General features: G+C 41.1%; 2 protein-coding genes across 6 annotated transcripts; both read right to left on the bottom strand.

The window, feature by feature from the left end:
• Positions 1–53: 53 nt before the first annotated feature.
• On the bottom strand, positions 54–20,270 carry LOC148325900 (epidermal growth factor receptor substrate 15-like 1). 5 transcript variants are annotated; one of them, XM_088310399.1, is made up of 24 exons: positions 19,994–20,269; positions 19,656–19,697; positions 19,465–19,554; positions 18,456–18,503; positions 18,240–18,335; positions 17,247–17,306; positions 17,009–17,134; positions 16,498–16,557; positions 16,180–16,422; positions 13,471–13,634; positions 12,499–12,676; positions 12,264–12,332; positions 11,159–11,241; positions 10,157–10,229; positions 9,919–10,080; positions 9,635–9,832; positions 8,488–8,649; positions 8,301–8,400; positions 8,123–8,226; positions 7,988–8,048; positions 5,235–5,311; positions 3,794–3,857; positions 1,113–1,147; positions 54–288 (listed from the first exon to the last, which is right to left on the bottom strand). In XM_088310399.1, exons 1-24 carry the CDS (start codon positions 20,018–20,020, stop codon positions 142–144), a joined length of 2,469 nt encoding a protein of 822 aa, XP_088166525.1. In that variant the 5' UTR covers positions 20,021–20,269; the 3' UTR covers positions 54–141. The 5 variants fall into 5 exon arrangements, with proteins under 5 accessions (XP_088166525.1, XP_088166526.1, XP_088166524.1 ...); XM_088310400.1 differs by lacking the exon at positions 12,264–12,332 and having other exon boundaries at positions 13,471–13,628; positions 19,994–20,257; XM_088310402.1 differs by lacking the exon at positions 1,113–1,147 and having other exon boundaries at positions 137–288; positions 19,994–20,260.
• Positions 20,271–21,252: 982 nt separating this feature from the next.
• Positions 21,253–25,403, bottom strand: calr3b (calreticulin 3b). Its single transcript, XM_088310403.1, has 9 exons — positions 25,207–25,403; positions 24,862–24,963; positions 23,586–23,789; positions 23,405–23,499; positions 23,102–23,311; positions 22,837–22,950; positions 22,252–22,395; positions 22,086–22,178; positions 21,253–22,013 (listed from the first exon to the last, which is right to left on the bottom strand). Exons 1-9 carry the CDS (start codon positions 25,301–25,303, stop codon positions 21,828–21,830), a joined length of 1,245 nt encoding a protein of 414 aa, XP_088166529.1. The 5' UTR covers positions 25,304–25,403; the 3' UTR covers positions 21,253–21,827.
• Positions 25,404–27,945: the final 2,542 nt, after the last annotated feature.

The raw sequence follows: 27,945 nt of genomic DNA, 5'->3' as shown, positions 1-27,945 counted from the left end.
CATGGCGGGGGCGTCACTGGGCTTGAGCACAAGGGCGGGGGGGGGGGGGGGGGGGGGGGGGGGGGGGCTTTTTGGAGTGTGACAGTGCAAACGTCTGCAGGTAGGGGGGCTTTTAGGTAAGGGGCTTGTTGGTGGGCCCTCTCAGGAGCTGGGAGCGTCAGCTCGGCTGAGCGCGATGGCCAGCTCCAGGTCCTGCTGCTCCTGGAGCAGCAGTCTCCGCAGCCGGTCCTGCTCCTCGCGCTCACTTTCCCGCTTGGCCCACTCCAGCTGCTGGCTTTCACTTCCAAACTGCAGGAGCCAAACAACGAGAGGTTAGCCACGAAAATGAAGCAGAGGCTAAAAAGATGAAGCTGACCTGGGGACTGGACTGAATACTGGATGCAAATTTGACAGAGAAAGCACATCCAATACACGGCCGGCGTGATTTAAGAGAATCGGATGTTGTTTACATTGCCGATGCAGCAAAAAGAAAAAGAAATACAGCAGATAAAAGCACACCAGATGATACCCCGTGTACATGCGAACTTGTAAACATTTATTTTGAGCGGGTCATGTTCATGATTACGGCACATGCAAAAGCTTGGTGGCAGACTGTCTGACCGACCTTACCTGGTCATCTTCACATCCTGGCAGGAAGATTAAAAGACAAAACAAAAGGCCTTTGACAACTTCATGCTTGAAAGTGGGAAATTCTTGTTTTGAGAGATTTAAAAAAAAAAAATAAATAAATAATTGTGGACCTATAGGCTATTGTAGACATGTTTTAGTTTTTGATTAGTGTAGCTCAGGATAACATTTTGACAGCACATAATAGCATAACCCAAACGCAAAAATCAGTGATGTTTCCTCCGTGAGCCAACTAAACCCCCAAAACATAAAAACTGCAACTGTACTGCTTGGTGGAATAATAGACCAAACGGGAAGCTTAACATCACGGCGGCCAGGTCAGTCATGCAGGCATTGACTCTCCTCTATAACAAAAACAATAAATGAGATGCTGCAAAGTTGCACACTATTCCGAAGATGCCGGGCGGCCATCTTTACAAACAATGGCAAAGCAACTCCTCAGGCTCATGCAAAAATAAAACAAAAACAACTCATTACAAACTTACAGAGGCAGGACCATCTGTGGGAGCTCTACCAGAGTCTGGCGGAGTAAAAGAGAGGACACTTGACACTCCGCTCTGATGCAGCACTTCAAATCCAGATGTGCAATACTGCGTTACAAAATTCTGACAGGAAGCAAATTGCGGTGAGCTGACAGCACGCCCACACAAAAAAACAAAAATCAGCGGGGGTTCAAATGAAAAGTGACTCTCGTGGCTGAATTGCAACATTCTTCCAATTTGCATCTAAAAAGTAGGCATCTAAAAAAAACAAAAACTCGAAAGCATCCATCGATTCCCGCTGATATAGAAAATTAATTAAGGAGGTTCCTTTGTATCCAATCATCTGTGCACGGTATAACCGTTACAACATTTTGGTGAAAATGAGGATAAGGTGCGGATCCAAGTTTGTGGCCTTGGCAGAGGTCTTTCTTGTCCCACTGCTCCACAAAAATAGTCAATTTTGATCATTTGAGAGATGACTATTATAATGTCGGAAAATCCTGTGAGATGCCGGCTTAATAAGTAAGCAATATGTCACACAAAATGTCAGCAACAGCCATGAAAAAGTTAGTTATAATTTATATTTAAAAACTGCCTGAAGACTTAAAGACTTTAGAAGCTTGAGCTTGGAACCATATTAATACACTTCACATGCAAAAAATTGTTTTCAACATATTGTGTTCAACTTTGGAGGTTGCCCTGTATTTATTATTAGTGCCCTACTATATTTTTCGTCGCCCACGGCTTTGGGGCTCTCACTTCCCCTTCACGTATGAGGCCACGCATGGCTCTGCCACTCCGCATGGTCAAGCAAAAGGGAACGGCAACTTTCTCACGCCGCCACTTCTGCTTACAAGCACAAGTGCGAGGTGACAGCAGAAGGGCAGCCAATGGGCACAACCTGCGGGTTTTGCATGAGTAACACTTACACACACAAAATGTGCGTAGACGAGAGTGATTCTCAGGCTTATCCAAGTATTCAAAAAAAAAGGTTTGCATTTTTTTTTTTACAATACATATGAGTGACTGCTCAGCCCACGACTCCATGTACTGACTGGCCAGAGTCGAGAAAAGCTTTCGGCACAATTAGGAGACTCTAAAGTCATTTGGTGAAGCGGATCGGTGTCGATGACATTTTGTAGAATTCTGTGTTACATTGCTCAAAAGTATAGAATCATCACCCAGCCCAGCTGCCAAGTCGTGGCAGGAGAAACTCAGTGTGGGTAAGTAGATTATGTAAATTAGATGGATTGTGATGTCACAAACTGGCAAATTACAGAAGGGTATTTACTTGATTGCTTAATTTCAGGCATGATCTGCGAGCATTCCAGAGACAACTCTCGGTTAAAACAAAAAAACAAACAGATCTCCAATAAACTACAGGGCAGGGTTGGAAGTTAACTTTAAAAACTACTTGCCCATGGGGCAAGTGCCACTAAAATTTTCCTTGCCCGAGTGGCCAAATTACTTGCCCAACTTGGGCAAGTGAAAATTTTTTTCTCTTGCTCGAAGATTAAATTACCTTGCCCTGAGTGACTTTTTGTATGACAGAGTGTCTAATTTTTTGGAAACTCTAAACATATCGTACAAAACATCTTGCCATTTTTATAGTCAAGCCATGGGTTTGCAGTTTTCCAGCTTTCTTGAAATGTCCGAACTCTTGAATGTTCATCATATTGTTTATTGATTTCAGAAGATGTTTTCTTTTTTTCGAGATCACATTCACAGCTTTGCTTTTTTGAGTAGTCTGTACTAGTCCTAATTTGCTCTTTTTTTCGTACTGGAGAGTCCACATGCCGCTTTTTCTTGGGAGATGTAGGCCTATCGGAATCACTGGAGATTACTGCAGAATCCAGTCGAATGACAGAAGATGCAGTTTGGAAGACGTTGAGGTGGCCTCTGTATCGTCACCGGAAGATGTACTCGTAACTGTACTAGTAGCGTCACAACGTTGCTTAAATAGTGCTGGGATTTTGGATTTTCCCTTCGTCCTACGTTTAACTCCCGATGTTGATGGCTGAGGTTCTTTATCCGTTTGTTTTGGAGGGCTTGGCCTTGGAATTCTCGAAAAAAAACTTCGTAATAGTCGCACGTTTCTTTATGTTCGGTAATAAACGGAAACGGAAATAACAATTCCAAACATGCGCACTTCCAACGTATTCGGTAAATAGTCGTAAAAAAATCGGAAATAGGTAGTTGTATTTTGTCTGCTTAAATGCAATTTGCAGAATGTCCAGATGCAATATTATTAATTTTTTATTCCTTACTCACAACTGAATTGTCTACTTAAAAATATTCGAGCTATTTTAAGTCATGTCAGAGGAATCCGAAATGTTCGGATTTGAACGAACTCGTCGCCACTTGTAAACATGCGCAGAAGGTAAGAAAACTTCCGGCTGTCAATTTCCGGCCGAAATATTGTCATTCTGTGAGCTCATGAGTTATCTCAAAGCTGCAGGTTCAAAATAAGAAACTACTTTCGTTGTACCTCACAGCGTAATTAGGGAAGTGGCACTTTTTCAGAGGTCATGCTTTCCCGGCACACGGTTAGCTTGCTGTACAAACGGAACAGTCGCCATGGAACCCATGGGCCAGGTGTGCAATTAGCTAAAAGAATGTATTTGGAATGAACCACTGCTTGCGTGCTAGGAAGTGCCGCAAAGACACACACAAAACACGCTTACCGTAGGGCGGGGTAGGGCGGTTAGATGCGTTTTTCTTTGATGGCAGAGCAGAATTGTCGGACTTCTGTTAACATACAAGGATAATGATTTAAAAAAAATATAATCAACAACCGTCATTCAACACGCAGCCTCTGGCATCAAACTGACACCGACAGTGTTCATACATGTGGTTGAGGCTTAAGAGAAATAAAACGGCGTGATGAGCGAGGCGTGCTAGATCATAGTATAGATGATAACTGTAATTATTGTAAGATCACCGTATTTCGTTAAACAGATGCATGTGTCTCAATTTGTCATGGGTGCAAAATAAATGCCTCTACTCCAATGGATGGCGTAAACCAGCAAAAAGGAATAACATTTAATCAAAATTAAACATTGCTTTGGAATTGTGGTTCAACAAAATAGTTTTAAAAACAAAATCAAAGAGATGGAAAAAAAAATCATGGTGCCCTTAGAAAGCTTGAAAACAACGACCATGTTCAACCAAGGTGTGTCCTCTAATTTGAGTCACAGGTGTCTACAAATTTCTAATCACTCAGTTGGTCAATTTAAACGGTGACAGTAAGTCAACGTGCTGTTTGATGACGCGGTGAGTACCCGACTAAACATGGACCAGTGAAAGCAAAGGAGGGAGTCGTTTCAAGAGATTAGAAACGGTTACACTAACTACAGATGCACATACTATTCATAAAGTTATGATCCACGGGACGGGAGTCAATCTCTATGAAAGTGACGTCAGGAGAAAAATTAATGCAACTGAAGTGACTGAAAACACAAATGGCACCTCGAAAGAAATGAAAACTTCCAAGTTACATCAGTCTATCGTTCTCTGAGTCCGAGTCGACTTCATGAGAGATGACCAAGGGGGATATCACTCTTGAAAATAAATCAGAAAAGAGCAAAGTCCCTAGTGTGAAACATGGAGGAGGATCGCATGTTCAAGGGCTGCTTTGCTGCATCTGGCACAGGATGCCTTGAATCTTTGCAAGGTGCAATGAAATGTCAAGAATTTCAATGGATTCTACAGAGAAATGTGCTTCGCAGTGTCTGACAGCTTGTTCTCAGTCGCGGGTCATGAGACTTGCAACGAGATAATAACCTAAAATGCACAGCTAAAAACACCCAAGAATGCCTAATAGTAAAAAGTTTGACAACTAGACTGAAGTGGATTTTGAAGAGCTCTGATCTAAATCCTGTGGTACATCTTGGATGGAGTTGAAACAAGCCGTCGATAGAAGGTAACCTTCACACCTGAAACGAGTGTGCCAAAATACCTGCTTGAAAAGTCTCATTGAAAGTTGTAAAACTTGTATGATTGCCTCAAAAGCTAGTGCAACAAAATATTAAGGGTACCATGATTCTTGAGTTTTTTTTATTTTTTATTATTAATTCTGCAGACCCCAAAGTAAATAAATGATTAATTAATGTGATTGAAGCTCACCTTGGACAATGGGCTAAAATCTGGAAATCCAGCGTTGCTCCTGCCTGCAAAGAGGTGGTTCGGCAACCGGACCGACTCTGCAAAAGTAGCAGAGCGAAACACTTGTGGAAAATTTTCAAAAGTTAAAAAGAAATTCACTTATAGACCACATGTTTTAAAATGACACTTTATTCCACTGAGGACCCGTGTGCTATTTTGAGGGCGCTACGGCTGCTAAACGTTCCATGACATTTGCCCAAATCCTAAAAAGCAGAGGGGGGTTCTGTTTAACTTGACGTATGCATCTGATTAGCTAATTAAAGGCGTCAGTTGGAGCACTGTTAAACCAGAACTGTGCCCGGCTTGTTTTGAAGCTTTGTGGTATGCCGCTTAATGAAAAAGAGAGGGGGGAAAACGTACAGATGATTACAGTGAAAAAACAAAACATTGTAAGTGAATATGTTTGTTGTGCGTGCGCAACCACAAGAGGGCCCATTCATGTGGAGGCCAGCCGTGTGTTTTCTTATTGGCACAGTAAGCCGAAGCAGGTCCACAGTTGCTTCTGTGTGCGTTTGATGACTGGCAACGCACCGGTCAACGATATAGCCTCCCCTTTTACCTTTTACCCCTGTCGCGGACTTAAAACAACTTCCGCAGTGAATAACGAAAGTGAAGTGCAGCAAGGTAGAAGGTGAGAGGCGGGTAGGGTGGAGGGAGGGCTTCAAGGAGTGACGGTGTGTCCTGGTACAGTCACAGACTTTCTGTTGTGTTAGGCTCCTGTCAACCTCCTGTTTTTCCAAGGTAGGTGGGTCCGTGAGGGGGTATTTTTAGTTTGCCCGTAGTTAAATGAGTAATTCCTCATCTAAAAATAGCCTCAAACCACAGGAATAGCGAATACGTGGGGAGTAAAAACTCAATTCCGACATGTCACCCAAGAGGAGCGCTGCACAATGTTCCTTCACATGAATAAGAGGCATTACATTTGTGCCAATTATTTCTATGTATGGAAAAAAAATATGGTTTCACCAAGCAGTACTGTACAGTATGCGTTGTCCGGCGTTTCCAGTTGCCTCTGACAGAGCTCTCGCAAAAGTGACAGAACCCCGCAAATGTTGGACACTGGTACTCAGACAACAGACTGGGAGAAGTCAGTATCAGGTGTTAAACTTCCCACCCTGGTCTGGCAACAAACCCCTCACAGGCTCACACGTAGGAGGAGACTCAGCTCTAATATAGTGGGTGCTCGGTTTATGACAAAATTCCGTTCCAACAGCAGTAAATTAACCCACATTTGAATGCAAGGGGCCCTCAGTCTGATAATCTGCGAACAAGTCAAAATGACAAATAATTGCATGAAAAAAACCTTCAAGGCTGTAACTATAAACTAAGAGGAAACAACGAAGCGCGGCAGGAACTGAGCATACCGTGCTATTTGACAACATATTTTCACATAAATGGGGCGGCATGGCTCAGTGGTAGAGTGATTATCTTCCAACTTCAGAGGTTGTAGGTTCAATCCATGGCCATTGTGACCATGACCAAGTGTCCTTGAGAAAGATACTGACGCCTCGGTTGCTCCTGATGCTGTCTCATCAGTAAGTCATTGTGAAGTCAGTGTGAAGCGCTTTGAGTGCCTTAGTAAGTGGAAACGTGCTATATAAGTTAACGACGATTTGCCAAATGAGTTCACCGCACGACATTTGTAACCCTGAAACGGCTTATTTAGATACCATCATAAACAGAGAAACTTGCTCCCACAAAGATGGAAAGTTACAACTTCATTACCCCCAATTCCACTTCGGTTCCAACTCCAAAAAATTAGACTGCGGTGTAAAGGGGGCTGTAGCTTTCGATGTCTCATACAGTTCCACTTTTGGGGAAGTAAAACTAACTTTTAAGTAGCATAGTGCAGAATTCAGTGCTGGGTTTTGATTGTTGACAGAGAATGTCAATTTCTGGAATGAACAAAAAAAATGGTTTATTTTTTTTTTTAATACACCAGAACAAGTTCATGCAGTTTCCCTACACAGTCCAAAACTTCGAAAAAAAAAAAAAAATCCATCTCTGATTCGATTATCTGAACTGTACCGTACATGGTTTCACTGCCTGTGGGGAAATGTGAAGCCCTGGATTTTCATTGCACTCTTGTATTAGGACTCTGAGCACAACAAATTGCCACACGACGGCTCCACCCCAAGTTATAATGGAGATGAGAGCCAAAATTGCCTTGCTGTAGAAGGGCGGTGTTAGCAGCGGCTAGTTTGCATGAGACAAATCTGCGCTTCAAAACAGGATCATTTCAAGCACAGGTTTAAGGGAAGTGAAGTTGGGCTGCCACAAACAATTATTTGATTAATTGATTGTGTTGGATTATTTTGTCACATAATAACATCCAAAAAGGTTTCCATTCCTACGTAAAAAAAATATACAATTATTCCAAAATAACTGCGTAGAGAATACACTAACAAATTAAGAGTTAGTTACTGATTTGGCCCTTTACATGTTAGAAAAAAATGTTGATCATCGTTTTCCAAAGTAAAAGTTGTTTGCAAACGTTATACTTTGATTCAACACAGAGAAGTCTGCTTTCACATGGAGGACGACAGAAATCTAAGGCCATCAACAATTATTTTGCTTTCATTTGCTAATAGATTGTCAATTAATCGTTGCACGAAGCGTGCTGTGATTTAAAATCCTCGGTGTATTTTAATGAAAGCCTGTTATTAAGACTCTTGGGACTTGGACTGTGTGATGGCATGCAGTGACGCTGGTACCTGAATGCTTTGGCTTTGGACTGTGGGATGAGAAGCCGAGACGAGCACGGACCGAACCGGGCTGAGTGGAAAAAAAGCAAAAGTTCAGCGATGGCACTCAAGCAAACAGTAACACCTCAAATTTTCCATCATCACCTTTACTGGCGGTTTGGGTTTATCTGCAAATTGGTCAGAGGATGCAAACAGATCCGAGCTTCCCGCCCCGCTAAATGCATCACCAGCCGTTTCTCTGAAAGGATCTATGAGGACACAGACAGCTTGTGAGTATGGAAAGTAGGTCGCACTTTGCTCTACTCTCATTTTTCAAAAGGACCATTGAAGGGGTGGGATTTGAAGGGGTCCGCCGTCTGGAAGGGGTCCACTGGTGCAGCGTTGTTGTTGAACATGGCTAACCTTGATTTGACTGAATCATCCTGAAAGAGGCGGGGATAAATAAAGATGGATTGAATGCCTCCAATAGATTTGACAGCCATACGACACGTATACAGTAGGATGCCCACCGCCACACTCCTGAAGGCGCCGTTCTCCTTCTCAGAGAACAGGTGGCTTGTGTCTGCCATGTTGTTTCCCCCGGCAAGGTCTCGCAGGGCGCTGTTGTACTGCTCGATGGTCTTGGTGAACTCCCTCTGGTTCTCCTGGATCAGCGACAGCTTGCTGCGAGCCTGAAAGCACCGCAGGAAAAACCAAAAACAGAAAAGACTTTCATCCATGTGGAAAAACATACAGGGTTATTGTTGTACCCGCGTAGCTGCGTGACTAGAAAGGATTTGGCCTGGGTCAACCCTGTTCTTTCTTCTTTTACCCATTTTTATTCAAACTCTCATAGATTATTATTTAGTCAGTGCAAAAAGGCATGGGACCGTCTGGTGCAAAATGCAAAACGGAAGTTCTATTCCTTCATGTAAATAGGAACAGATTGGACACTCTAGATTTATGATAGCCCACAAAAGAAGGCGAACCTAACAGAAAACAAAGCACTCATGTTTGCCCGGAAATCTCAGTGCCATGCTCACCTTAAGAACAAGAACCCTACTGATTTTTTTTTTTTTTTTTTAAATGGTAAAGGTGAATGTGACCAAAGTTAAAAGACGTTTAAAAGAAAAAAAAAAAGGGGGGGGGGGCAGGGGGTGTACAGTATTTATTCTCGCCTCTCATTTCTTGAGTGTCCGCAAACCTAGATCTACCAATTTAGATTTAGGCATGTTTGGTTCACATAATTAGGAACGTGACTTTAGCTAAAACGTTATATTGCTGTAATCTTTATGCTTGCATCTTCCTATGTCTTTGCACCCATGCAGGCAGTTAAGACAAAATTTGGTACATATACTTCCATGTGTTAGGTTAGGGCGTTTTCCCGCGTAAGAGAGGCGAAGGACAGAATAAGATCAGGAACCATTTTGGAGACATTAGACCTTCTGCTGCACCTGCATGGTGGAAAGGCTCCACAAGACCGTGTACTAAACTTGTTGCCCATTAAATAGTCTAACTGGCAAAATACAGTCTTCAGGAACGAACATGAAAGACTAAAAGAACTGGCTGACGTTTGAATGAAAGTTTTCAAATCATGCCAAAGTGAGAGTTTGATATTCTTGAGCCAGCTGAAGTAGATTTACCTTTATGCAAATGTGTGTCTATGTCCACCCTCACCTGGCTAATCTCTTCCTGGGTGGTCTTGAGAGACTTAACAATGCTGTCCAGCTGGACACGGCCCGTTAGCAGGCTCTGCTCCAGCTGCGCCTCCTCGCCCTGCAAGCGACCGAGGTCCGTCTTGGTGCGAGTGACCTCTTTCTCCTGGCTCCGAAGGTCATTTTCCTGTGAGCGGATTTGGCTTTGCAAGGTGGAGATCTGCGAGGGGACGGAGAGGATTTGGTGTTTGCCGACTATTGTTCAATAAAGTCAGGGGAAAAGAAAAAAAAAAAAAGACAACTAACCGTTTGTGACTCCTCCTGACACTTTTGCTTGACGTCGTTGAGCATCCCTTCCAGTTTGGAGCGCTGCTGGTCCATCTCGTCCAGACGCTTCTGGGCGTCATGCTTCTGAGACTCGATGTCCTGCAAACTGCTGCTCTCCCGGTCTAGGTCATGCTGCATGTTCTAAATACAAAACAACATTGCACAGTAAATCTACTTCATAAATTCAAGTACGCATATTTTTTGGGCTTTGTCTTACTTGAACAGCATGATTTTGCCTTCGGATGTTTTCCTCCTTTTCTTTGAGCTCATGTTCCAGAATTAATTTCTCTCTACAGGGGAATCACGCAAGAGAGTTCATTCAGTGAATACTCCTTTTATCGCAGCATTGTACCGTTATGTAGCATAAAAGTACTTGGTTTACAGCGGAGCAAAGAGTTGGAACAGGCAGTTATCTATTAAGTCATTATCATAATTAATATTGTAGGCCATAAACAAATCAAAAACTACCTCTTCCACGTGAAGACGACAAAATGCCATGGCCACGATAAAATGAGGACTCCCTGTATAGTAATCTAACATTTAAACTAAAGCATACTAGAGGAACATGATAATTATAGAGTGTTGCTCTGAGCAATGGTGTTGCATTTTCCGAAAGTTTAGATTTGAGTTCAGTGCACCCAACGTGCATGGTTTTAGAATGCCAGTGGAAGCCGGCGTACCATGAGAAAACTCTCACATGTGTGGGGAGAACATGCAAAAACATCAGACAAGAAGGCCGGCACCAAGATTGGGATCCTGAACCGTGAGGCAGACATTGCAAACCACTAGTCCGTCGTGCTTCCCATGACAAATAGACAGTTGAATTAAGACCTCAACGCTGAGCATCATAATGTTGATAAAAGCCAACATTTTTCCAAATAGCTCTGGTGCTGCCTGATTTGTGGCCATTAAACAATAATACATGAGCAAGAAAATTGCACTGCTGTGTTAGCCATCTAACTCAATGTGATTTAAAGAAGGTAGAAAAATAAAAATAATAAAGTTGGATGATTTGACTTTCTAATGAAGACTGCTGCTGGACAATGCTTTGCTTGGCATGAAACAGCTGATAGGAGCAGCAGCATTACGGCTCACAAATGTTGATATAATAAAAAATAAATAAAAGCTTGTCATTCCACCAAGCTCATTTCCCATCGCTTTTCTTTTTCCACAAAAGGAAGAGAAACAAATCTCTCCTTGGCCGCTTTGAGGGGCTCACCTCTGCAGATGACTTATTTCCTGACTGAGGTCGTCCAGCTCTTTGATCCCTGTCACCTCTGCGGGCGCTAAGGCAGTGAGGTCCTGTGGAGGGACGGAAAGTTACAAAAAATGAAGTGAGAAAAAAAAATGATGCTGCAATAGGGCAGAAAACGAGTTAAGAATTAGGGATTAGATCAGTGAAGGAGCTCCCCGCTGATGTGTGGAGCGAAACAAAAGACAGGAAGGAAATGCATCTCATGCGTCCTGAACAGCCGCACAATGCATGAAAAGCACGCCGGCGAGACGACACAAAGGAACGCACCATTTATAATTATGATGTCATGACAAATGCAGCTCGAGGAAGTTTGATGGAGATCATGGACCAATCCTGCATTTTCTGTCCCTCTTAGGTTTGAAAGTATCGATGGAACTTTCAAAGTAAAAGAAGGTCATTTTCGGAATAGATAACATAACAGATAACATATCGGAAGTATTGTTTACAAACCAAGAGTTTTAGATTTACAATATTTCTTTTGCTTAATTTACTTCAAGGGACTCATCACTGCTTGCCTGCCTCAAGCACACGCACGCACATGCACGCACGCACACACACTTGCAAGCTGTTCTGCAAAAGCACTCTGGGCACTGACTGACTACAATCACAAATAACGGGTGCTAAATAGCGTGACCACTTACACTAGAGACTGCACGCACTGTTTGGAACCCCCCCCCCTCAAAAAAGTGGTGAAGACAACTACATTAAAAAAGGGGGTTAACAATGGATACCGTTCAGTCTGTGTATTTCCTGTGTACGCGTGCATTTACTACTACAATGTGCAAAAAGGTTGCAATTTAGAAATGATCAATTCCATAAAAGCTGTGCACATTAAATTGCAAGACTTTGTCCCAGATAAAAAAATAAATAAATAAATTAATAAATCTAATAATAGGTATAGTTCCAGATCGGTGCTATGTTTTGAATAAATTAGGAATAGGTAAGAAAAAAAGCTGCAACTGTATATATACATTGACAAGTCCAGGAAAGAGGAAGAAAAGTACAACATTACGGGCAGGTGTAGAACCTCTAGGTGGAGCAATAGCATCCCCTGGTGGCAAATACTCACAATAGGAGCATGAGCCAGCGGAGCATATTCATAGTCAAGTCTCCCAGCAGAAAAAAGCTCAGCAAAGCTCTGTCAAACAGGAGCGAATGTAACACAAAACAAACCAAAAAGAAAACATGCAAAATGACAACAGGACAATTTAGCCAGGCAGAGCCAGAAAGCACAAATAATTTAAAAACAAAACAGCAGGAAAACCCAGCAAACAACTCAAGGCTCATTCAAATCAAGAACTTACGGGAAGGGTTGCGGAAGGCGCCACCATACTTGTTGTCCTCTCCGAAGGGGGAATCATGTCTGGGGTGAGAGTGGTTGGCGGGTCGATGTCTTTGGTGATCTTCTGCTGGATCAAATGCATGGCGAGAGAAAACTGCTCTGGGGTCAGCTTGCCTGTCTGTTTGGTGTCGGCGAGGCCCCTGCACATGAAACATATCATCAGTCATCATAGTAAAACCACAGTCACAAATGAGTATTCAAATTAGTAAAGAAGGCATTTCAAACACATTCTAGTGAGTCAAAAAGAAAAAAAGAATTATTTCCTGCTAACAAACAGCCACGTTGGTTTCCGTAAGACGAAACATTCAAGTCAAGTCAAACGCGCATAACACTTCCAAAGACTTGGTGCCCATGTATACATGACAAAGAAGTTATCAACATGTTGGCTATTTGACATGAGGTGTGTGCTTTCAAACCACAAAAACTGTGTATAAGCGAGCCAAATATGCAAGGATGTGAGAATTAAGTTATGCATCACAATCATATCATAGCCTTCAAAATTCCAAAGCTAATGCAGGGCGGAAAAATTGGTAAAGTATGTTTGTTTATATGACCCGCCGATGCCCATATGTACTTAGGAGGGTATTTATTTAGTTTTTTTGAATGATATGGCCTCAATGTGAGTGTGAGCGAGGATGGGGATGGTTGTTTGTCTATGTGTGCCCAGCAATTGGCTGGCAACCAGTTCAGGGTGTCTCTCGCACACTGCCCAAAAACAATTGGGATAGGCTCCAGCACCCCCGCGACCCTTGTGAGGAGTCGCAATTCAGATAATGGATGGATATGCCATAAGTTATTTTGTAGCTTGCAGAACCATTACAGCATGGGAACTCCTAGGTCTGTGCGCTTCACAAAAGGCCTGAGCTTTTATTTATTTTGATTCTATTTAGAACACACCAGCGCCCCAACCACACAAAGTGAGTCACTGCCTCACCAGATTTGGGCCAACATGGTCTGGGATAGGCTGGAGTGCATGAAGATCTCGATGACCTCCGTTCCGTCGACCAGTCCGTCGTTATCTGCGTCGGTTTTCTTGAAGATGTCATTGTAACGTTCCCTGTCACCCTCGGGCACCACCCATTGCTGCTCTGGCTGGAACTCAACAGAGAAAACAGGACGACTATCATTATTATTGTCATGGATATTATTGAGACACACATACAATATAGAAAAATGTACTTCTTAATTACTTGTACACAAATAGTTTGAGTCCCTACCCACCAATCATACGGCCTCTCACTGTGAACGAGTGTTTACCAAACACCGCCCCCCACATAAAGTTCGCCCACCAGTGACTCAGCAGCTGTGCTACATAACTTTGGTGTTAAAAATGCAGGTAATGAGAATTTTACTCATTTTGTTACCCTACTAAAGATAAAAGTAACAAAGTCATCATGTAACAAAATGAAAGTGACAATCAGAAAAAGATGGGAAAATGTGATCTACAGGCCTGACTTCCCGCCCATGGTAAAACCTGTTTGTCAGTGTTGCAAGTGACAGAGCCCTGAAGTAAAAACAAGGTAAAGAGTAGGCGGCAGGTGAAGAATGGCAAAATGTGGAAAAACGAGTCGAACCACTTGATTCGCAACTGAATACAATTGTAATGTCAATTTTGCTACACAAGCCGTCTCTGCATCTTACATCACAAATGCATCCACATACTGTATAATAAATTCTGGCACTTTTCCCCCAGTAAAGAAAAAGATGAAAGTGGCACAAACTAACAATAAGCTCAACCATGCATCCATGCTGATTAGTAGTTGCTATAATTGGTGTGTCATAGTTTCGTTTCGTATGAAGTGAATATTGACAGTGACTTGAGTTATTTGCTAAATATTTTACAGTGAAACGCAACTTTGTTTGCAATTAATTTTAAATGTCCGGAATAAAAGAGGCACATACTGTATGTCAGTATGCACTTATCAGTTAATGTTGTTTTTTGATTTGATAAAATGTATGATACATTAAATTATAAATAAAAAACTACTATTGTTGTTTTTTTTCCCTGAGCATTTTTCATTATTACGTAAGGAATTACGCACGGCCTTTGGCATGTGGAAAATGAGTACATTGGATGGTCTTTAATTCAAAATACTGAGGGCATAGACAATCTCGCATCACACTCTTAGCGCATGTGTAGACCTCTGTGTCACCATCGATCAAAAATGATAAGAGGACGGCGTGGAGGTGATTTTATCAGCAGTCAGGTCTGTGTGGAGTGAACAACAAACATAAACAACAATGGACACCTGCTTTGAGGAACGTTAAATGAGAAGAACTGCTTGTATTTCCGTCAAATGTTACAACAAACACGGGACCTGTTCTGGTGTTTATCTTTTGCTAGGTTGCTCTTTCGATTATAAACGCCGATACGTGCACATGTTTACTAACGTCACATGGGGACAAATTCGTATGCGTGGAACGCATGCACACATCCTAAAATGTTTCGTGACCGGAACAGAGCGCAAAACTGCGGTCCACATGAAAGTTTAAAGTAGTCAGTTGATGCACAATTCGGAGACCATAGACTACTGAAAAAGGGGTGACTTTTAACCACAGTGTCGAATAGAGTGCTTGGGTTGGTGGCAGCATTAAGAAATATGTGCTCGCACCAACAAGACCAGATGAAATTCTTACTCGCAGACTGTGGAAAAACAGGTCGCGCATGCGACCATATCGGTCACAGTCTCAAGCCCTGAAATGAAAAAAATAAGTTCTAAAATACCCTTCACAACATTTACATTAGCGACCTATTCACATTTTTCTTTAAATAAATAAAATCTACTGTATATTTTCAAAAATATCCTATATCAGAATATTAACATAAGCATAAGTGCTCACAAAAATGCAAATATCTAAAGTACATTTAAAAAAATATATCCTATATCAGCTTATAATAATATTATAATATTTAAAAGATTGAAAAAAATTCCAATGGATATTGGTAGTTAGAATATTTATGTTTTTAATTAGTGAAATACTCAATAATAAGTTTAAGTTCTAAATATCCCATAGTTGAAGGTTATCAAATTTGCTTAGTAGAAATTTATTTTAGATAAAAAAAATTAAAGCATCCTAAATGACCATGTATTAAATATAAGGATTTTGCACATTGTATATGCAAATGTACATTGCACAGAGCAGCAGATTGCTAGTCTGAATCTTCCATCCAATAATAATCATGTTATAAGAAGTGCCAGCTAATGTATATTAAAAAGGTGTGTGTTAGTTTTTGGTTTGGGGGGGCAATATCTTGTAATGTTCTTTTAAACCATCCACAAGATGAATCACAAAAATATCAAATGTCAAAATTACTCTTCTCAACAATGCAGGACAACCTATCATGGAAATAAGCCACTGCTAACTCCACCCATCTCTACTCTAGGCAATTTTGAGACATTACTGTCTGGCAAAATTCTGATCAGCTTACTCAGGAGACACATTTTAGGAAATGTGAAGCTAAAAAAAAAAGCCTGACTTTGTATATTTTCACACCTGAAGGGTGAGCAAGCAAAACAGATACCCAGTTACTCTACTTCTTTACAAGTTATTGAAAAGTACATTTTCTCTAAGATATTGCCTTTAAGATTCACTATATTGCGAGTGTGCCAGCACGTACATGTACTACAAGTAGATGACATACCTGTTTGCTGTCTTTAAAGGAGTGTGTTGGGGTTAGCTTGGCGAAGGGAGACGATCGGGCGAGGGGGGAGACGCTTCTCGTGCTGTCCTTGAGAGCAAAGGAGGCGGACCTGGAGGGCAGCACGGCCACGGCGCCGGGTATTGCGCCTGCCACCTTTTTCCTTTTGGAGGGTGGGATGAGGGATGCTGGCAGGGTAACCGGCACTGGCTCCTTCTCCATGGCTCGGTACACAAGATGCATGACCTAATGGAATAAAATAAGCTGTGTGAAGAATAGGAGAGGTGCATTTTTGTGTTCATGAGCAAGTAGGCAAGTTACCACAATGAATTCCTCCTTGTCCAAGTAGCCATCTTTGTCTGCATCGCCCAGGTCCCAAATCTGCATGACAATAAAAACTCTTTAATTTAACGCTTTGGACCTTTTCTTCATGATGTCATCGGAACTCCCAGGTTGCAAGAGATACTCTCTGATATCATAAGTTAACAAACCTTCACATGTTATTTGGCCAAGTCGGAGTGACTGAGAAACAGAGTCAATGGCTTGAATGATCATTTCTGCCTTTTTCTGTACCGCCATAGTCTCAAAGTGTCATCCACTTGATTTACTCCCCTAAAACTCAGGTTCTGCTGGATTAATTGAGATTTTCTTTTTCAACTCGATTAAAAAAAATACACATGTATACATGCATATCCACAAGGTGAAATTCATTTCAGTTCAGGCCAGCAGTAATGAATCACATTTTTGCCACCCGCAAGTACCCCGACGTCAATTCACAAATATTATAACATGGTCTACGACAAAAGTTGTCATTTTAAGTAGGTAACATCACCTTCCCCAGCAGATCCAGAGGTAGCTTGGAGTTGATTAAGACGGGTTTGACTTTATCACCGGAAAGGAGGCCCTTCACAGGGGTCAGACTCTCGAAAATGCCCTCAAATTTCCCTTTTTCATCCGGCTGAAAATCAAAACAGAAACGAGTAAGAAGAAGCAAGGGGGAGAGAAAATGCAGCATAATAATGTCATATATTGGGGAATGTTAAATAAAAAAAAAACAAAAAAAAACTTACTCTTATGGCCCAATGCGAGTCAGGCGCTGGAGTGCTTAATAATGGGCTGCTTGTGTCTCGCTGGGGGAAATAACATCAAGTTCAGTAAGTTTATGGAGAGAAAGGTCATTTTAAGTCAAGTACAACCACTCGCCACAACTTTAGGCAAACCACTCTCAAAACAAAATTCTTATCAAAGTGTTCAGACATATATTCATTTGATTATTATTATGGTTGTAGTTCACAGTGGTGTAAATTTGCACCCCGTCATATTGAGAGATCATTTCTGGTTACCTTTGGGTAAAGTTTGACCACCCCACACAGGCTATCTGCTGGATTAATTCTACAGTTGATGTTTGTTTGCCAGGAACAGAAGCAATAATCCTCTGTTAATATACCCTGGAAAGTGTTTAATGGTCCAAAAGTAAAACAAAAAAATAATCTGTGTAATGTCATTAATAACATGTAGACAATCACTATAATCACTAAAAATTAATTAACAATGAACAATTGCAACACCGCTACTAAAAGTATAGTCAATATTGTATTGCAGGAATGTTTAAACCCGGAAAATGTACAGGTCAATGTGACTCGCAACATAACAGCAGTGCAGCGCTACTGAAAACTACAATATTATTAGTCTGCAATGTTGATTACATATCAACATCTACAAAAATTCTGCTTTATTATTATTTCTTTGTAAATTGAGATTTTTTTTATACTGCATTTTATTCATCAGTTTTCTATAGCACATGTCTTCATTATTGTTGTGGGGACCTAAAGTCAACCCCACATTATCTTTAGGCGAAAGACGGGCTACACCCTGGACGGGTCAACAGCCAATTGCAGGCCAGGTTTTGACAAACAAGGATTCACACTTATGCACAATTGAAATGCAAACCTAACGAGCATGTTTTTTGAAATCGAGAGGAAACTGGAGTATTTCTGTCTTATGCATGTAGCAATATCCAGCTCGTAATTTATTCACAAGAGTGAGTTCGTTTTGCTACTCACAAATTTAGGAGGTGCCACCGTTTGGTTGAGGTTGCTGATGCTAACGTCATGCCCGGCCTGCGCCGAGGCGACCAGTCTCAAGGCAATGAAGAAACCCTGAAGGAGAAGATGAGAGAAGTAGAAGGGGAAGGAGAGCGAGAACAACCCAGTGGCTGGCGCCCACGTCGGCCTCCACAATGACATCACATTTTGTACAAAAGAAAGTCTATGCGTTACCCGCTTGTCCAAATAGCCTTTTCGCTCCGAGTCGGCCAAATCCCATATCTTTAAGGGGGGGGAAAGTGACGTTAAAGCTTCTAAATATATATGTGTCAAGTATAGCAGTGATTCCCAACGGCTGTGTTGTGGCACAAATTATCCAATTCATTGTGAACAGCCCAAATTTTTTTTATGATTATTTATTTAAAAAATAAAATGCCTCTTTGGTCATCCATACTAGCAACAGAGAGTGACAGGCAGAACAATTAAACAATCTTCACCGTGATGACTGAAGGTCAAATTAAAATGTGTACCCAAATGTTGACATTCATACAACAGAATAAGTCATCACTTCCTGGCCCTTGATACTCATATGATAGAATATCATAGCAATAATTATTTCATCTTTAGCATCTTTACACTGTCTTATTTAACACTAAGAAAATATTACTTATGTGTAGTTACTTTTTTTGCATGATATTTCTTTTAGCAGTAATAAAAATCCAACTCAATACTGAGCATTTTGTTATGGAAGGATTTAACCTGACGCTCACAAGAAAAAAAAAAAAGAGCAAAGCGCAGTAAAAGATTCAATTAGATCGATCAGTATAAGTGGCTAAAAGTCAAAACGTTTATCATTATCCTGAATAATCACACAAGAAATTACATAAATGAAATATAATTTCAAAATGTTTCCAATTAATGTGCACTCAACAGGGAAACGCACAATAAAATTGCACATATGCATGGGGTGCTGTGAGTGGGCGCTCAACTCCAGGAAAAGAGTGGATGAGTCACACTGGTTGGCGGATTAATTTGTTTTAAGAAATTCGTAACTAATAAAATCTGAAAATTAAAATCTTCTGTTAAATAGAGGGTCCACTGCACAGTCAAATGAGACATTGCCATCATTATTTCAGTGGTTATACTTCGAAACGTTTGTCTGCCATGACATTTTCTAATAAAGAATATGAGCCCCAGCACATTTATGGTTGGGAAACACTGCACTGTATTTTGGAAGTCAAACCTTTCCGAGTGTGATGTCCGACAGCCCGGACTTTTTCAGGAACTGAGCTGCATCCCCAGCAGATATCTTGCCAATGTTCACTGGATCCAACTGCAAAAAGACAAAACCATGGTGAGTTTTGTGACACACAAAAACTTTATTGACGCAAACTGACGCTTATTAATAAAAGGGCGTTATGGCAGTTGAGTAACCTTTCTGTAGTAGTTCTCATAGGCCGGGTTGCCACTCGATAACTGTAGGAAAGCACAAGGAAATCGATGAAAAAGGCGTGCAGCTTATAACGTTGAGCGGCTGTGGCGTTTAGTCGCGCTTTGTCGGTTCTTGTCCGTCATCGAAGTGAACATGAACGTCCTGACGAAAGGAAGCGGCAATACGCACCGACAAAACTTGCGAAAAACTTGACTTAGGCGAGGAAAGTAACGCACATATCTCAGACTACAATGCTGTATGTAGAGTTAGTTGTGGTGTCAGAGTGGCGGTCGATATACGGAAGAAAAAACGACTTTTTCAAAGCTAGTTAAGTTATTACCTGGCTGAGAGTCATGAGCGCCGCCATGTTTCCTGGTGTCTCGGGAGCGCGCGTCCATCCGCCCCTTTAGTGCGTAGGCACGAACGTCCCACGCTGATATGAACTTGTACACGCTTGCGTAACATTGGCGATTCAGTTTACATTTTTCCTCAATATTTCTCCCACATTGCGATTTATTTAAATCGTATTTTGCACAGTTCATTTCCAGTAAGTTAATTTGACTATATGTTTATGTACTTTACATTGACAAGTTCTCTCAGCAAGCGCGAAGACTTCCTGCTTGAATCCGATTGGATATTGTCAAACAGTGGGCGGATTTCAAAATAGGACAAGCGAAAATGACACGTAAGGGAACAACGTATGTTTCCCTTTTAATTTTAAATGTACATGGAAGAGTCAGCATTTTTATTGTCAAAAGTACATAGGTACAAATATCCTTGTGTCAAAGACGTGTTCACTGACCGGGAATCGAATCCACACCCGACCGTGATTAATTTAGCGAAACGCCCCTAAACCGATTTCGATTCACGACCATGGTATGCTAAAACCATCAACGATGCGATATTTTTTTGGGCCTCTACTTCTGGCGGAAGCGCTACAGGCAGATTTTGAACAGGAAGTTAATTTAACGATTTGGAAAAAAAATAATTTACCTCGCGACGCCACTTCCAATAAAGCGTGCAGTCGTGTTGGCGCTCCTCATTTGCAATTTGATGCCTTTTGTTGTCATGAGGATGGTTTGAATTGCTTTTATAGTTTGATAGTCAATGAGCCGTTTTGAAGTGATTTTAATGAAAACCTTGTGCATTCGGTGTCATAAAATGCATTTGCTTGTGTCTTTATGGTCGAATGTTTTTTCTTTTTGACGCTTATGCAGGGCTATTTTATTATAATTAGTGCTAAATGAGACTAAGAGCATGCTTAAACTAATCTGCTTGAAATGTTTACATTTCTATCGTATGCTTTGCATCTTTGTTGCGTCTGGGGTGGTTTCACGAATGTGAATGAATAGGGGCGGAAGATCGAAAACATTCTTCACAATCAGTATCGTCGGTGACATCAGTTGTGACAGGTTTTTGAAATGGTTTCATCAGTGCCACACAATTTTTTTCAGCTTCTTCAATTGTGTCCGCAGCTTGAACCTTGCAAATCAGGATTCTTTAATCCAGAAATTTGACTGACTTCGCACAAGCAATAACCGGCACCTAATATTTTCTCTTGTCTATGCAGGTGCACAAATTGTAAATAAGACAGACAAAATCGGTTAACCTTTAATAAAAACTTTGGTATAATCATTTAGACCCATAGAAATTAGCAATGCCTTGCTTTTAGTCACATCAGGCTAGGGATTGAGAAGTTGATTTACTGGACAGCTTTGATCACAAAATATTTAAAATGTCAACAGTGATTTCACATCATTTGAAGGCATCATAGGGCAATTCCTATTTGCACTGTAGAGTGGGTGAATGTGAAACATTTCAATATCGTCCTCGATTATTTTCGGGTGATTTGAATGGTACACAATTTTTTTCCACAGCAAATGACGTTACCACTTAAATATGAATGACTTGCTACGTTTACCATTCACTGCGACCCAGAAGTGATGAGGAAAGGACAGGAGATTGATACTTCCTTTATCGAAGATGGCAATTCAGACAAAATTCGATTGTAATTATGCGTCCAGTCATTGAAGGTAGCCGCAATGTTGACAGAGTGGCCTAAGTGAAGTTTATCGCCCTTTGTTGACAAATTTTATTTTTTTTTTAGGGCGAGGGTGCACAGCAGCCACGATATCCCTGGAATGTACAGTTTACTCTCTGCAAAGCAGACCTTTTCAAAGCTCATCTTTTGGCTTTGCGTCATCCTCGTCACCTTCATCCTCATCCTCATTATCATCCTCGTCCTCATCATCATCATCATCTTCATCCTCCTCAGTGTGGGTGTCCTGCTCTTTGTTTTTTTCCTCCTCTTCCTTGCGTTTCAGGTCATCTTGTTCCTGTTTCATTTTACGCTCGGGTTCCTGTGGATGAATGCAGGACATATTTAGGATACATATTTTGTACTTTCAGACTTGACAGAATACGCCTCATACCTTTGTGACACCCCATGTCTCATTTCCGATGTCCTCAGCTTCCTTCACGTCATCTGTGATCAGGATGTTGTCAAAGATGGTGCCGGATTTGACCTGAGCGCAAAATTGAGCTTCAAGCTTCCAGTCAATGTGATATTCGTAGTACAAACACATTTGTCACTCTTACCTGCCAAAGGTCAAGACCAATCACACCGATCTTGTCAAACTTGTAAATGGTTGCGTCAGGGCTGTATTCGGGATTGTCAATCTCGGGGTGTACCCAGCTACCTTTGTAGTCGGGATTGTCCATCTGCTTGGGTTTCCAGTCTCCCTGCAACATTAAGTATATTTATAGTTATGGTCAAAACAGCATCAGTAAGTCGCATCATGGAGACATGGAAAGTAAAATTGACAATAGCAGGATCTGTAGTCTCGGCCCATCAATGAAATGAGAAATTAAACGACTAAGAAAATCTTTTGTGAACTGCCAATTTCCTAGTATGCGCCTGAGCGGGTTGACATGACATTAGTTTCTTTGGCGTCATCTTGGTTCTAAGACTATGTTGAAGTGAGGGGATGAGATTCAAAGATAAAGTGTGCTTTGCTGCCTTCTTATGGCATCTGTAGATTATTGGAATTGACAGCCACTAGAATTGTGGATCCCTCACGTATTTGACACCTGGGAAGTGTTTTGAAGAGTAAATAAAATGCTCAAGTCTCAGTTCAGGCAGCCATTGGGTAAGAAAAAAAAGTCAGGTTTTTAATCACCTACTTTGTACTCTGGGTTGGGGATCATGGGAGGCTCCCACTCTCCGTCCATGTCTTCATCCCAGTCTTCTGGCTTTTTGGCATCAGGGTCAGGGATGTTTTCAGGCTTGTCCCAGTCCTGAAGAGTTAACGCATTTCCAATATCAAAAGTCAATTTTGCCATTTGTTCATATTTAAGACATTATCATCCAAAGTAGTTTTACTTTGTAATTCCACTGTAACTTACTTTCACACATGCCTGACAGGGAATGTTAGTTTTTCTTTCTCACCTCGGGTTTGGTGTCGTCGGGGTCGTCGATCTTGGCGCGGTCATCCCAGTCCTCGGGCTTCTTGGCTTCGGGGTCCTTAATCTTCTTTGGCGCCAGGAAGTCCCAGTCCTCCTCCAGGCTGCCGGACTCCACCTTCTTGTTGTCAATCTTCACCTCGTAGGTTTGGTCGGGATTTAGAATCAGCGTGTACAGGTGGCTGAGCTCATCGTCCTGAAAAGAACAGAGGGAACAGTTCAATGAGAAATCTACGTATGTTTTAGGGATTCGGTGCAAGTCAGCTCCTTAAATATATTAATAAATTACCATGCACTTAATTTCCTTCTTGATGAGGTGATTTTGGCCCTTGTAATTGAAAATGACATGGACCTTTTTGGTGCTGTAGCCACAAATATCCGGGCCTGTGTGAAGCAAACAATCACATTCACGAAAGCTTGCAAGTGTTTAACGTACACACAATGCTGTGGCTTGTATGGGTGAGACTTACCAAACATAATGTAGTATGAGGAATCCCCGTGCATGGCGATCTGATCCAAGTCTGCCGGGAAGACCTTGACGTAGCCGCCACCACAATCTATCTTCTGCTCGTGCTTGACAGTGAACTGGATGACGAGACTCTTGCCTTCGTTGCTGAACGCCTCAAAGCGGGCTGAGGATGCGTAAAATCGAGCATCCTGGCTTGTTTGCAGACCTAAAAAAAAAAAGATACAATGTGATACTGGCACACAAAGAGCTCAGCTCTGACGTGTCTATATTAATACATCTTTTTTATGCTTATTCTCCAAAGGGTCAAGGGTTAGCCAGGTTTTGGATCATGGTCTCAAATTCCTGTCCTCGAGGGCCTCTATTATGCCGTCTTTTATTTGCTTGCCTCCTCCAAAACACCTGAAGTCAAACAATCAGCAAGCTCTACAAGAGCCTGATAATGATCCATTTCAATTATTGGATGAGGGGGGGCATCTAAAACTATCAGTAGCATCTAAAACTATCAGTAGTGCAGGCCTCGAGGACCAGATTTTGTCCCCCCCCCAAAAAAAAGAATCAGCGTTCATTGGTTATACTATACAGTACTTCACCTTTTCATCACGCCCATTCTTTGTTCTCCATTCAAATCAGTGTTCACCACTATACAATACATCTATGCACACGTTATTTGGTATTTTTTTTTGTAATTAACATGTTCTAAACTCCTTCGATTTCCAGTATTTCCCACCACCATTGATCAATATAAATTTGGACATGTGTGGCTATCATAACATGTTGTGCACCCCAAATTGAAATGTAGGTCTGCCATTTTTGTTTGAAGCAGCAAATTCCAGGGCGGATACCTCGTTAAACTCCTCTGAAATGTGCACAGATAAGCCCCAATACCAAGCAGGTACCCTAGACAGATGAGATGGTAAATTACCAAGCTTTGATGCATTACGTGAACATTTTTGATCATCATTCTGAGGATTCCCTATGAAAATGGTGGCATGAGGGCCAATTAATCTCACATCTTTAATCATCGCCGTTGACAAATATGTTCATCATGTATCAGTCGCCATAGCATTCATCAAGTCACTAAGCCTTACCGGCAAAGCCAACCTACAAGTTATTTATTTTTTACGCGGATGGATAAAATGAGAAAGAATGACATTTTAAAAAGCAGTTTTGCTTTCTCTTTGTTTAACTGAAAGATAAGGTACAAGGCCAACAGTCGCTAGAGCACCTTTAGCGCTACCTTTTCATGCAGTCAAACCTAAAAGGAGAATATTACTCACCTATGTCCTTATCGGCGTCCCCGTAGAATTCGCCTGCCGTCAGTTTCCATTTGCCGTAGTCAGACTTGTGTTTGGAATCCACCCAACGACTTCTCCATTCATCTGAACAACAAACACATTGGAATCAACCAGATTAATGACTTAACAGGTTACACGAAAATACGCTATCAGATCCTCGACGCCCACTTAAGAGGCGACGCCTCGTTAGCCAAGACAATAGCAACACCTATGTAACTTTAAAAGGATTTAAGAACACTGTCAAATACGAGTAAAATTGGAGTTTATATAAGATCGACATTTGATTTAATAGCAGGATATTAACTTTCGGTTTTGATTCAACCTTACCGCCATCCGAGAAGTCTTCCCTAAAGTACACTTTGGCTTGAGCGCAATATGTTACTAAAAGCACAGTAACAGCGGTCAAAAGTTGCATTTTGCCCATCTTGAGTGGTCTCGGACTAGATGTCCTTCTCGGGGGTCTTTTGGGAGAGACTTGACACTTGAGTGGAGTGTCTTTCCAGAAGCCGCTCAAGCTAACAGATGTCCGCACGCCATTGGACGAGCACACTGTGCGGCGGGACCAATCACAGTGGACCACGAACCATAGGTTGACAATAATGACTGATCCAGAATCAGTACTTGATGAATTCACGGTCTCGCGCTATATGTCAGTCCACATATAGAGGTCGCAATTTCCCACATCAACATGGCTCAATCGTGTTGTTTTTTTTCGGTATATGTCAAATTGTGTCTTTTCTTGTTCCAAAAGCGTATACGACTTTAAAATGTTGTGTAACGACATCACATAAACATTCTGAACGTAGTTTTCTTTTGACGTGTAACGACATCAGCTAACGTAATGCTACATTCAAAAGTAGTGAAAAGTAGGAAATCTTCCACTTGAAATTTACCTGGCTCGACTGTTGGAAAAAAACAGCAAAACTATTTAACGAGACCTAAAAAGACGTTAAAAGTGCATTAACGTAATTATTACAAAAACTAAATCACAAAACGTTATGCGCAGTTGATAAAGTGTAAGTGTTGTGACTAAAGGTGAAATATCATATCGTGCAGCCAATAAATACAGGCAAATATTTTTATATAGTCTTTCAAAAGTCCTTTTATATCCACAAGATGTCCCGACAAATGTGTACATGAACAGATTTCATTTGTTTTTTGTAAAATATCACCAATTTCTTGGTGTCATTGAACGCACCATTAGTCTCGACAACGAGAATAGAGATTACCGTAATACCACCAAAAGGGAAAACGTCTTTTTTTTTGTTGCGCACGCCGCAAGTATGACGCAATTGTTCTTTTATGGCGGAGAACACGACACACAATCACACACTTATCGAAACAACAATGACAAAGTAGGCACACGTACGACGCACAGGTCAATTTTTTTTCCATTGTGTTCCACTGTCAGATATTAGGAAAACTAATGCGTTCGTTGAAAAACAAGCCATTGATTTTTTTTTTTGCAAGGAAAAGCCAGCACACTGAACGTTAGTGTCAGGCTAACGCAACATGCTCCAGGTTATCACTTAATAATCAATTTAAATTCAAATTGTCAGTAAAAATATTGCATGTTTTTTTTTTTTGTAGTGATGTAAATTGAGCTCTTGTATAGTTTTATTGGAATACATTTACATTACATACATTTATTTATACATATTTATGATGCTTTATTGAGGTGGTTTCTTATGCACGCTGTAGCACTTTGTTACAGCAGTGTTTTTTTTTAATGAACTTTATAAATAAAGTTAGGTTGAGATGTGTTGAGAATTTTGTCTGCTTTTGATTAAATTAATGTCCGTTGTGTTCTTGTCGATATAAGTACGAGTGTAAAAACTGGGTTAATGTGTCAGTCCTGTGTAGGAATCAGTTGTGTCTTGAGCTTCATTTGAATATCATGTGTTTAGTAATGATGAGTAGCTAATTATTATTAATCATGTTTGTTTATGTAGACAAAAACTGGAGAACCGCTTACCTACAAAGTCAGAATTCAAATCTCTAAATAATGGAGCCCCAAGAAGTGATAAGTCAGGTACAGAACTGCGCGGATATGTCCACTACAGAAAATTTTGTGCCTTACCATTACTTAAAAGTACTTAACGTGAAGGTTGTTTTCCACAGGAAAATCACAAGCATGCAAGGAAGGAGCGAAAGGAGCAGTTGGGACCTAGACACCGCTATGTGATCAATATGCTGGCCTTAAGGCTGGGCTTGACACCGTCAGCAGTGGAACAATTCATTCTGGACTTCTCGGTGAGAATGTGCAACGTATTTCACGGGATTGCCAATGCACAACAAATGGGGAAGAGTTGCACTGCAGAAGAATAGCACTAATTGTAAATGGGTGCATGGTTTTCAAGAGGAACAAAAGCCTAGCCAATCAAAATCCATCACAATTCTTGTTTCTATAGTGAGAACAGGCAGAAAAACAGAATCACTGAACCAAATATGAATAAGATGTGCAAGATTTAAACCATGCAATAAGATCAAACATGTTAAAAAGTAGCTTGTATTCATCTTGTTTAATATTCTTATTCTGGAGGAGTTGATTTGTTTTCGCTGTCTTTGTATGCAGCTGGCTCCTTTTGACAATTTTTTTGCCATTAATGGAAGTGCTACCCTTGCCTTTGTGTATCAAGAGGCAAAACATCCTGGGGCAGGTAGGTATCATCTTTGAAAGATGATCTTTATTTCATTTACATTTATCTCATTAGTACTAATGTGGAATTTAACCTCAGAATGTGGCCGTGCAATTCCTGGCCCCCGGAAAGCACTGCGACTTGTCCATGCCAATTTATCAAAGAAGCGCCTTACGGGCATATATTGCGCTTTCACTCGAATACGAGTGGATGTTGCTGTGACTGCAGACAAAATACATGAGGTAGGACAGAATTAGAAATATAAAAATATCTGTTTACAACATTTGGATATGAACGTGAATAGCAGCAAAAAATACTCAGCAGCATTGTATGGAGAAATACACTCCAATTAATACACTACTATGTACTGCATCAATTAATAATCTTTAAAGCAGGGGTGGGCAAACTTTTTGATTGGCGGGCCACA

The sequence above is a fragment of the Idiotropiscis lumnitzeri genome, chromosome 12, assembly GCF_059441095.1.
Source record: "Idiotropiscis lumnitzeri isolate Australia: NSW breed Sydney's pygmy pipehorse chromosome 12, RoL_Ilum_1.0, whole genome shotgun sequence".
Classification (NCBI taxonomy): domain Eukaryota; kingdom Metazoa; phylum Chordata; class Actinopteri; order Syngnathiformes; family Syngnathidae; genus Idiotropiscis; species Idiotropiscis lumnitzeri.
The sequence above is the reverse complement of the archived record's forward strand: the minus strand, read 5'-3'. Positions and strand labels throughout refer to the sequence as shown.

Bases quoted from the DNA above. Each gene is read 5' to 3' on its own strand.
- LOC148325900 (XM_088310398.1), bottom strand. From the start codon at position 20,020: ATGGCGGCGCTCATGACTCTCAGCCAG. The intron at 11,242-12,498 runs GTAAGTTCTTGA...GTCCCTCCACAG, and splicing joins CGCCTTCCGCAACCCTTCCC to GACCTCACTGCCTTAGCGCC. The intron at 1,148-3,793 runs GTAAGCGTGTTT...TTACTCCGCCAG, and splicing joins CCGCCCTACCCCGCCCTACG to ACTCTGGTAGAGCTCCCACA.
- calr3b (XM_088310403.1), bottom strand. From the start codon at position 25,303: ATGGGCAAAATGCAACTTTTGACCGCTGTTACTGTGCTTTTAGTAACA. The intron at 22,396-22,836 runs GTAGGTGATTAA...TTAATGTTGCAG, and splicing joins TCCCCAACCCAGAGTACAAA to GGAGACTGGAAACCCAAGCA. The intron at 22,179-22,251 runs GTAAGAGTGACA...TTTTGCGCTCAG, and splicing joins TTGGTCTTGACCTTTGGCAG to GTCAAATCCGGCACCATCTT.